We start from the raw sequence: 10,653 nt of genomic DNA, 5'->3' as shown, positions 1-10,653 counted from the left end.
GCTGGGAATGGTGAGGTTGTGCACTTTTCGCTGTACTCCTCTTCCCCTTGAGTACATGTGACAATAAAACTTAATTCTAATTCTAATTCCAGAAAACATAAGAACAGAAATATGCTATTCATCCCAACTGGTGAATGCTTGTGTCCATACTGGACTACATTCCATTGGCCTTCACCTATGCTAACAGCCTATTAATTTATTCTCCTCTCCTTCATTCACTTCCCCAACTTTCTGAGGGAGGAACTGTAAAAAGACACTGGAGTCAGACCTTCAGGGGAAGATCCTTTATTGTTGGATTCATTTACAGCAAATGAATGAGTCACAGGTAGAGGTATGAGATCCAGTAAATGAGATTGAAGAGTAGAAAGGCTGTGGGGAAGAAGACCCGGGAGTAGGCATCCAGCCTGGAGATGTGGATGCGGATGCGGCCCCGGCGCCACGTGCCAGTCTGGCAATCCTCGATACAGCAGAAGAATGAGCGGCAATCCTTACCCTCTAGACAGTCATCAGGCAACTCCCCCTCTGGCTCCTGCCACTGTGCCAGGTTGTTCATAGTGATGGTGGTGAAGCAGGGTTCTGCACCTGGAGCACTGGCTTCCTACAGAAGGAACAAAATCAGAAAGTTCATCGACTTGGGGAGAGGGCAGAGAGTGTGGAATCAAGGACTGGCTACCCAATATGGCCTGACCCTGATTAACCCCATGCAGACGGTCCCTGATTAACCTTGTGATGCCTGACCCTGATTAGCTCCATGCTGTCTGTCCCTGATCCAGTGCTGACAGTCCCTGATTAACCCCCTACTGCCTGCATTTATTAACCCCGTGATGCATGTCCTGACTAACCTTGTACTGACAGTCCAAATTAACTCCACCCTGACGGTCCCTGATTAACCCTATGCTGACAGTCGTTGATTAACCCTGTGCTCCCTTGATCAGTGCTGCATCAACTATGATTACCCCTGTTTTTTTACTCATCAGTGATACACCACTTGCAACCCCATTCCCCCCAACATTCAATGGGCAACTCGCCATCCTTCTCTCATCAACACAATTAATTCCACAGAGAATACACTTTGGTACAAGGATGGCATTAGGCTCCAGGGAATGTCAGTTATAGAGTGTCAAATATCCAAAATTTTACCTGTCCTGACTCTTTAATTACCTTGCCATGCCTGATAAATGCATGAAAACGAGCAACTATTTCAGTGACTGAATTTGCTATTTTTGAGCTGAGTTGATTGTGGGATCAATCACTGATTGACCAATGGAATGCTCTCGCTCCAGCTTGCAGCAGAATTTGTCAAAGTTGCTGGATCCATTTCTGAAGATTCTCTAAAGTCCCCTTGTATATGCAAGAGTCAGGCCTAAGGCCTGTTGGTGAACTCTTTGCTGCATTTCTGTGGCTCTGAATGCAGCAAAATCCAGCAGCAATAAAAAGGTTATGTTTGTGAAAATAGAACCATTAGGACTGTTTACCTACCTCCCTACAACCTCACCCTGCAACTCAACAACACTCACAATCCCCCTCCCTTCTCTCCCGATAACCTCACTCTGCACTCAACAACAATCACAATCCCCTCCCCTCCCTTGAATTGTTAATTCCCCAACACACCTCTCTCACAACCAGGAGCTTATCTCCAGTCCAGTGCCACAAAGGTTAGGAGTTCAATATTTTGACAGTGATTGAGCCATTGTACATAGCCACAAAGGTCCGATATAAAGCCTCAGCTTGACTAAGCAGTAGTAATGAGGCCCATGATTCAATTGTATGTTCAGATTAATGTCCTCCTTGTGTTTCTAACTGGACCATGAACAACTGCTACTATTACCTGTGCTTAGTAAAGGATCGTCCATTTTCAGGGCAGATATTGTACCAGGAAACACTTTGAAATTAAGAACTGTTAAAGGTTGATCTTCTGAAACAAAGGATTTTCTGGCCTTAGAGGTGAAAAATGACAAAAGTAGTGATGAATTGGGCCTCTTAAGCTTGTTTACAGTGGTAGAATCATAGAGATCTACAGCGCACAGGAAAGGTCCTTCAGCCTATCACATCTGTGCAGGTAATAAACAACATCCTAAACTATTCTAATCCCGAGCATTTAGATAATAGCTCTGTATGCCGTGGCATTGCAAGTGTGCACCTAAATACTTCATAAAAGTTATGAGGGTTTCTGTCTTTACCACCTTTACAGCTAACAAACTCCAGATTCCCACCACCCTCTGAGTGAAAACATTTTTCCTCAGACCTCCCCTAAACCTCCTGCCCTAATCTATATTGCTGCTCATCGAATCCCTCCACCAAAGGAGAAATGTTTATTCCTTTCTTTGGCTCTCATAATTTTATTACATATCTCAATCAAGTTCCCTCATAATCTCCTCTGCTCGGAGGAAAACGACCCCAGTCTATCCAATCCCTCTCCACACCTGAATTCTCTAGCCCCAGCAACATCCTGGAAAATCTCCAGGACAGTCACATGCCTCATATATTGTGAATTCCAGAACTGCATACAGTTCTCTAGCCATCGCTTGTCCAACATTTTATATAATTCCAGCATTATCTCCTTGTTCTTAAAATCAATGTCTTGGTTAATAAATACAAGTATACCATAGGCTCAGTGGTTAGCAGTGCTGCCTCACAGTGCCAGGGACCCAGGTTCGATTCCCGTCTCGGGCAACTGTCTGTGTGGAGTTTGCACATTCTCCCCGTGTCTGCATGGGTTTCTTCCCACAATCCAACATTGTGCAGGTCAGGTGAATTGGCCATGCTAAATTACCCATAGTGTTCAGGGATGTGTCGGCTAGGTGCATCATTCAGGGGAAATGTAGAGTAATAGGGCAGGTGAATAGATCTTGGTGGGTTATTCTTCGGACCATTGGTGTGAACTTGTTGGGCCAAAGGGCCTGTTTCCATACTGTAAGGAATCTATAATATGCCTTCTTAACCATGCATCCTGTTACCTTAAGTGTGGCAGTCACTCAGTCCTGGAAACCCTCAGTGTGGCACTCCCTCAGCATTGACCCTCTGACAGTGCAGCACTCCCACAGCATTGATACTCTGACAGTGTGGCATTCCCTCAGCATTGACCCTCTGATAGTGCAGCACTCCCTCAGTACTGACCCTCTGATAGTATGATAACACCTCAGCATTGCCCTTTTAACAATGTGGCACTCGCGCAGCACTGACCCTCTGACAGTGCGGCACTCTCTCAGTACTTACAGTCTGATTGCGCAGCACTCCCTCAGTACTGACGCTCTGACAGTGTGGCACTCCCTCAGTACTCACCCTCTGACAGTGCGACACTCCCTCAGCACTGACGCTCTGACAGTGCAGCACTCTCTCTCAGTGCTAACCCTCTGACAGAGCAGCCATCTCGCAGTCCTGACCCTCAGACATTGCAGCACTCTCTCTCAATGCTGACCCTCAGACAGTGCAGCACTCTCTCTCAGGGCTGACCCTCTGACAGAGCAGCACTCCCACAGTCCTGACCCTCAGACAGTGCAGTACTGCCTCAGTACTCTTCAGAGCATCGGTGTAGACTTATTGGGCCAAAGGGCCTGTTTCCATACTGTAGGGAATCTACATTACGCCTTCTTAACTATGCATCCTGTTACCTTAAGTGTGGCAGTTACTCAGTCCTGAAAACCCCTCAGTGCAGCACTCCCTCAGCATTGACCTTCTGACGGTGCAGCACTCCTTCAGTCCTGACCCTCTGATAGTGTGGTACAGTATCAGCACTGACCCTCTGACAGTCCATCACTCTCTCAGCATTGACCTTCTGACAGTGCGGCACTCCCTCAGCACTGACCCTCTAAGAGTGTGGCACTCTGTCAGTACTGACACTCTGACAGTGCGGCACTCCCTCAGTACTGACCGTCCGACAGTGTGGTACCCTTTCAGCGCCGATCCTCTGACAGCGCAGCGCTCCCTCAGTACTGACCCTCTGACAGCGTAGCACTCCCTCAGTACTGACCCTCTCACAGTGCGGCACTCTGTCATTGCTGACCCTCTGACAAGAGCAACACTCGCAGTCCTGACCCTCTGACAGCACGTACTCCCTAGTACTGACTCTCTGACAGTGCGGCACTACCTCAGTACTGATCCTCCGACAGTGCGGCACTCTCTCAGCACTGACCCTCTGACAGCGCAGCGCTCCCTCAGTACTGACCCTCTGACAGCGTAGCACTCCCTCAGTACTGAGCCTCTCACAGTGTGGCACTTTATCAGTGCTGACCCTCCGACAAGAGCAACACTCGCAGTCCTGACCCTCTGACAGCATGGTACTCCCTCAGTACTGACCCTCTGACAGTGTAGCATTTCCCCAGTACTGACCCTCTGACAGCACGTACTCCCTCAGTACTGACTCTCTGACAGTGCGGCACTCCCTCAGTACAGACCCTCCGATAGTGCGGTACTCCCTCAGTACTGACCCTCTGACAGCGTAGCACTCCCTCAGTACTGAGCCTCTCACAGTGTGGCACTTTATCAGTGCTGACCCTCCGACAAGAGCAACACTCGCAGTCGCAGTCCTGACCCTCAGACAGTGCTGCACATTCTGAACTGATGCTCCCACAACACAGCACACTATTAGTACTGACCCTCTGACAGTGCAGCACTTCCCCAGTACTGACCCCCTGACAGCACGCTACTCACTCAGCACTGACATTCTGGCAGTGTGGCACTCCATCAGCGCTGATCCTCTGACAGTGCAGCAGTCCCTCAGTACTGACCCTCTGACAGCACAGCACTCCCTCAGTACTGACCCTCTGACAGCGCAGCATTCCCTCAGTACTGACCCTTCGACAGCACAGCGCTCCCTCTGTACTGATCCTCTGACAGTGCAGGACTCCCTCTGTACTGACCGTCAGACAGTGCAGCACTTCCACAGTATGGACCTGTCGACGGTGCAGCACACCCTCAATACTGACTCTTTGACAGTGCGGCACTCCCTCAGCACTGACCCTCTGACAGTGCGGCACTCTATCTCAGTGCTGACCCTTAGACAGTGCAGCACTCTCTCTCAGTGCTGACTCTCTGACAGAGCAGAACACTCACAGTCCTGACCCTCAGACGGTGCAGTACTGCCTCAGTACTCTTTGGAGAATCAGTGTGGACTTATTGGGCCAAAGGGCCTGTTTCCACTGTGGGGGATCTACATTATGCCTTCTTAACCATGCATCATGTTACCTTAAGTGTAGCTGTTACTCAGTTCTGAAAACCCCTCAGTGCAGCACTCCCTCAGCATTGACCCTCTGACAGTGCAGCACTCCCTCAGTACTGACCCTCTGACAGTGTGGTACAGTGTCAGCATTGACTCTCTGACAGTGCAGCACTCTCTCAGCATTGACCTCTGACAGTGCGACACTCTCAGTACTGGCCCTCCGACAGTGTGGCACACCCTCAGTACTGACCCTCTGACAATGCGGCACTCCCTCAGTACTGACCCTCTGACAGTGTGGTACAATGTCAGCATTGACTCTCTGACAGTGCAGCACTCTCTCAGCATTGACCCTCTGACAGTGCGGTATTCTCAGTACTGACCCTCTGACAGTGCGGCACACCCTCAGTATTGACCCTATGACAGTGCGGCACTCCCTCAGTACTGACCCTCTGACAGTGCAGCACTCCCTCAGTACTGACCCTCTGACAGTGCGGCACTTTCTCAGTATGACCCTCCGACAGTGTGGCACACCCTCAGTACTGACACTCGAACAGTGTGGCACTCTCTCAGTACTGACACTCTGACAGTGAGGCACACCCTCGGCACTAATGCTCTGACAGTGCAGCACTCCTTCAGCGCTGATCCTCTAAGAGTACGGCACTCTATCAGTACTGACCCTCTGACAGTGTGGCACTCCCTCAGTACTGACATTCTGACAGAGCGCACTCTCTCTCAGTGCTGACCCTCTGACAGCGCAGCACTCGCTCAGTGCTGACCCTCTAAGAGTGCGGCACTCTGTCAGTACTGACATTCTGACAGTGCAGCACTCCCTCAATACTGACCCTCTGACAGCGCAGCACTCCCTCAGTACTGACCCTCCGACAGCACGTTACTCCCTCAGTACCGACCCTTTGACAGTGCAGCACTCCCTCAGTACTGACCTTCTGACAGTGCAGCACTCCCTCAGTACTGACCCTCTGACAGTGCGGCACTCCCTCAGTACCGACCCTTTGACAGTGCAGCACTCCCTCAGTACTGACCCTCTCACAGTGCGGCACTCTGTCAGTGCTGACTCCCCAATTAAAGCAACACTTGCAGTCCTGACCCACAGACAGTGCTGCACATTCTGAACTGATGCTCCCACAGCGCTGCACACTGTCAGTACTAACCCTCTGACATCACAGCACCAGGTGTGATGTTATCCTAGCTCATCACTTTTATTCCTCTAACAGCACAGCCCTTCCCCAGTACTGACCATCTGACAGCATGCTACTCCCTCAGTACTGACCCTCTGACAGTGTGGCACTCCGTCAGCGCTGATCCTCTAACAGCGCAGCACTCCCTCAGTACTGACCCTCTGACAGCGCAGCACTCCCTCAGTTCTGACCCTCTGACAGCACGCTACTCCCTCAGTACTGACCCTTTGACAGTGCGGCACTCCCTCATACTGGCTCTATGACAGTGCGGCAGTCCCTCAGTATTGACCCTCTGACAGCATGCTACTCCCTCAGTACTGACTCTGACAGTGCGGCACTCCCTCAGCACTGACCATTTGACAGTGTGGCACTCCCTCAGCGCTGACCCTCTGACAGCGCAACACTCCCTCTGTACTGACCCTCTGACAGCACACTACTCCCTCAGTACTGACTCTCTGACAGCACAGCACTCCCTCAGTACTGATCCTCTGACAGTGCAACACTCCCTCAGTGTTGACCCTCTAACAGTGTGGCACTCTCTCAGTCCTGATCCTCAGACAGTGCAGCACATTCTGAACTGAGCCTCCGACAGTGCAGCACTCCGTCAGTACTGACTATCCGACAGTGCAGCACTCTCTCAGTACTAACCCATTAACAGCATACATGCAAACCAAGGCCCCTCTGATCCTGTGTGCATCCCGGGATCCTACCGTTCATCATATATTCCCTTGACTTGATTGTCCTGCCCAAGTGCATCACATCACATTTATCTAGACTGGATGCTAGAAGTTTGTTTTGCGACCAAGAACCATACGCAAAATCTTAACTTCTCATGGTCCATCATAAAGAACTACATCCACTGAGTTTGTAGGGTTATGATGCAAGATAACACAAAGACAAATACAGAAACTTGAACCAGGAACTCCTCAGCTCTTAATAGTATTACAAAGTCTTCAGAATGTAGGACAGGGTGGGAATGAAGCTTACTGATTGATGAAAAGACAGGACTTCTGAAAAGGGAATACTGCCTCGGTCATATCCCCATGACAGTGCGGCACTCCCTCAGTACTGACCTGTCGACGGTGCAACACTCCCTCAGCACTGACCCTCTGACAGTGCAGCACTCTCTCAGCACTGACCCTCTGACAGTGCAGCACTCCCTCAGCACTGACCCTCTGACAGTGTGGCACCCTGTCAGCGCTGATCCTCTGACAGCACAGCATTCCCTCAGTACTGACCCTCTCAAAGTGCGGCACTCTGTCAGTGCTGACCCTCCGCCAAGAGCAACACTCGCAGTCCTGACCCTCAGACAGTGCTGCACATTCTGAACTGATGCTCCCACAACACAGCACACTGTCAGTACTGACCCTCTGACAGTGCAGCACTTCCCCAGTACTGACCCTCTGACAGCACGCTACTCCCTCAGCACTGACATTCTGGCAGTGTGGCACTCCCTCAGCGCTGATCCTCTGACAGCTCAGCAGTCCCTCAGTATTGTCCCTCTGACAGCGCAGCACTCCCTCAGTACTAACCCTCTGACAGCGCAGCATTCCCTCAGTACTGACCCTTCGACAGCGCAGCTCTCCCTCAGTACTGATCCTCTGACAGTGCAGGACTCCCTCTGTACTGACTGTCAGACAGTGCAGCACTCCCACAGTATGGACCTGTCGACGGTGCAGCACTCCCTCAGTAGTGACCCTCCGACAGTGTGGCACTCCCTCTGTACAGACCCTTTGACAGTGCGGCAATCCTTCAGTACCCATCCTCTGACAATGCTGCACTCTCTCAGTACAGACCCTTTGACAGTGCGGCAATCCTTCAGTACTGACCATCAGACACTGCAGCATTTCCTTAGTACTAACTCACTGACTGTGCAGCACTCTTTCAGAATTAATCCTCCAACAGTGCAACACTCCTTCGATACTGACCCTCTGACAATGCAGCACACCCTCAGCACTGTGACCCTTCAAAAGCGCAGCACTCCCTCAGTACTGACCTTCTGACAGTGCAGCACTCCCTCAGTACTGACCCTTTGACAGTGCAATCCTCCCTCAGCACTTTCCTCTGAGAGTGTAGCATTCCCTCTGTACTGATCCTCTGACAGTGCAACTACCTCAGCACTGACCCTATGACAGTGCAGCACTCCCTCGATACTGACCTTCTGATAGTCCACAGTACTGGCCATGTGACAGTGCAACATGCCCTTCGTACTGACTCTCTGACAGTGCAGCACTTCTTCAGTACTAACCGTCCAATAGTGCACCATTTCCTCAGTACCTGCCCTCTGACAGTGCAACACATCTTCAGTTCTGAATGTCTGACAGTGCAGCATTCCCTCATCATTGGCCATCTAACAGTGCAGCACTCCATAAGTCCTAACCCTCTGACAATGCAGCACTCCCTCATTGCTGATGTACTGACAGTGCAGCAATCCCTCAGTATGGACCCTCCAACAGTGCATCAGTCCCACAGTACCCACCCTCTAACAATGCTGCACTCCCTCAGCACTGACCTTCTGAGAGTGTGCACTCCCTCAGCAATGACCCTCCGACAGCGCAGCATTTTCTCAGTACTGAATGTCTGACAATGCAGCACTGCATCAGTATTGACCCTCCGATAGCGCAGCATTCCCTCAGTACTGGCCCTCTGACAATGTGTTACTCCCTCAGTACTGATCCTGTTCAGTTTACCACTTCTTCAGTATTGATCCTCTGACAGTGCGGTACTCCCTCAGTAGTGACCCTCTGACAGTGCAGCACGTCCTCGGGTACTGACCCTCCAATAGTGTGCTACTACCTTAGCACTGACACTATGACAGTGCAGCATTGCCTTAGTACTGACCCTCTGACAGTGTGACACTCCCTCAGTCTTGACCCTCTCACAGTGTGGCATTCTAAGTATTGACCTCCTAACAGTGCAGCACTGCCTCAGTACCAACCTTCTGACAGTGCAGCACTCCCTCAGTACTCATCCTCTGATTGTTCAGTACTCCCTGAATACTGACCCTTTGACAGTGTGGTACTCCCTCAGTATTGATCCTCCGATAGTGCAGCATTCTCTCAGTACTGACCATAGGACATTGCAGCAAACCCTCGGTACTGATTCTCTGACAGTGCAGCACTCCCTCAGTGCTGACCCTCCAACAGCACAGCATTCCCTCAGTACTGACTGTCCGACAGTGTAGCACTCTCTCAGTACTGACTCTCTGATAGTGCAGCATTCCCTCAGTACTGATTGTCTAACAGTACAGCACTTCCTCAGTACTGACCCTCTTACAATTTATTCCCTCAGCCTTCTGACAGGACAACACTCCATCAATACTGATTGTCTGATAGTGCAGCACTTCCTCAGTACTGATTGTCTAACAGTACAGCACTCCCTCAGTACTGACCCTCTTACAATTTATTACCCCTTCAGTACTGATCCTCTACCAGTGTGGCACTCCTGTAGTACTGATGCTGTGACAGTGCAGCGCCCTCTCAGACTGACTCTGTGACAGTGCAGCACACTCTCAGACTGGCCATCTGACAGTGCAGCACTCCTTCCCTAAATCATTGAATGAGGATTTCATGATTATTCTTATCCATAAGATCATAAGACATAGGAGTGGAAGTAAGGCCATTCGGACCATCAATCACCAGATGCTAAGTCAACAACTTGATAATTCCCTCCACTAAATTCTGTATTCCTTTTCAAACATGGGAATCACGTTCGCAGAATGACAATCTCGGGCGCTGTTCATTTTTTGAAATTTTTTAATAAAAATGTAAGACCATCTCTACTTTCTCTCGCCACGAGATAGCGAGGCGAGGAACAGAGAGTGGGCGCAGCTTAACACATGGCTGCGTAGCTGGTGTAGGAGGGAGGGATTCAGATATGTAGATAATTGGGATGCCTTCTGGGGAAGGTGGGACCTGTACATGAAGAACGGGTTGCACCTGAACTGGAAGGGGACCAATGTCCTGGGTGGAAGGTTTGCTCAAGTGGTTCAGGAGGGTTTAAACTAGTATGGCAGGGGGGTGGGAACCTGAGCTGTATACTGGCGGTGAGAGTTGATGCAGATGAGGCAATAGCAAGAGATAGCGCAGCCAGTGGGAAGGAATTTACTGGGAAAGAACCAAGGGATTGGTTAAAGTGTGCTTACTTTAATGTAAGGAGTATCAGGAATAAAAGTGATGAGCTAGGATAACATCTCACCTGGTGCTGTGATGTTGTGGCCATAACAGAGATGTGGGTTTCTCAGGGGCAGGAATGGTTGCTGGATGTTCCAGGGTTTAGAACATTTAAAAAGAATAGGGA

The 10,653-nt window shown here is 50.3% G+C and overlaps 1 protein-coding gene across 2 annotated transcripts in view; it reads right to left on the bottom strand.

Moving 5' to 3' along the window:
- Positions 1-269: 269 nt before the first annotated feature.
- LOC122557047 (gamma-aminobutyric acid receptor subunit gamma-4-like) overlaps positions 270-10,653 on the bottom strand; it is a 236,879-nt gene continuing 226,495 nt past the window's right edge. For both annotated transcript variants that reach the window (XM_043704289.1, XM_043704290.1), the window contains exon 9: positions 270-598. In XM_043704289.1, the coding sequence (XP_043560224.1) occupies positions 320-598 (279 nt within the window). In that variant the 3' untranslated portion in view covers positions 270-319. The remainder of the gene's footprint in view (positions 599-10,653) is intronic.

This window comes from Chiloscyllium plagiosum, chromosome 15 (genome assembly GCF_004010195.1).
Source record: "Chiloscyllium plagiosum isolate BGI_BamShark_2017 chromosome 15, ASM401019v2, whole genome shotgun sequence".
Lineage (NCBI taxonomy): Eukaryota > Metazoa > Chordata > Chondrichthyes > Orectolobiformes > Hemiscylliidae > Chiloscyllium > Chiloscyllium plagiosum.
This window is presented reverse-complemented; position numbering and strand designations above follow the sequence as displayed.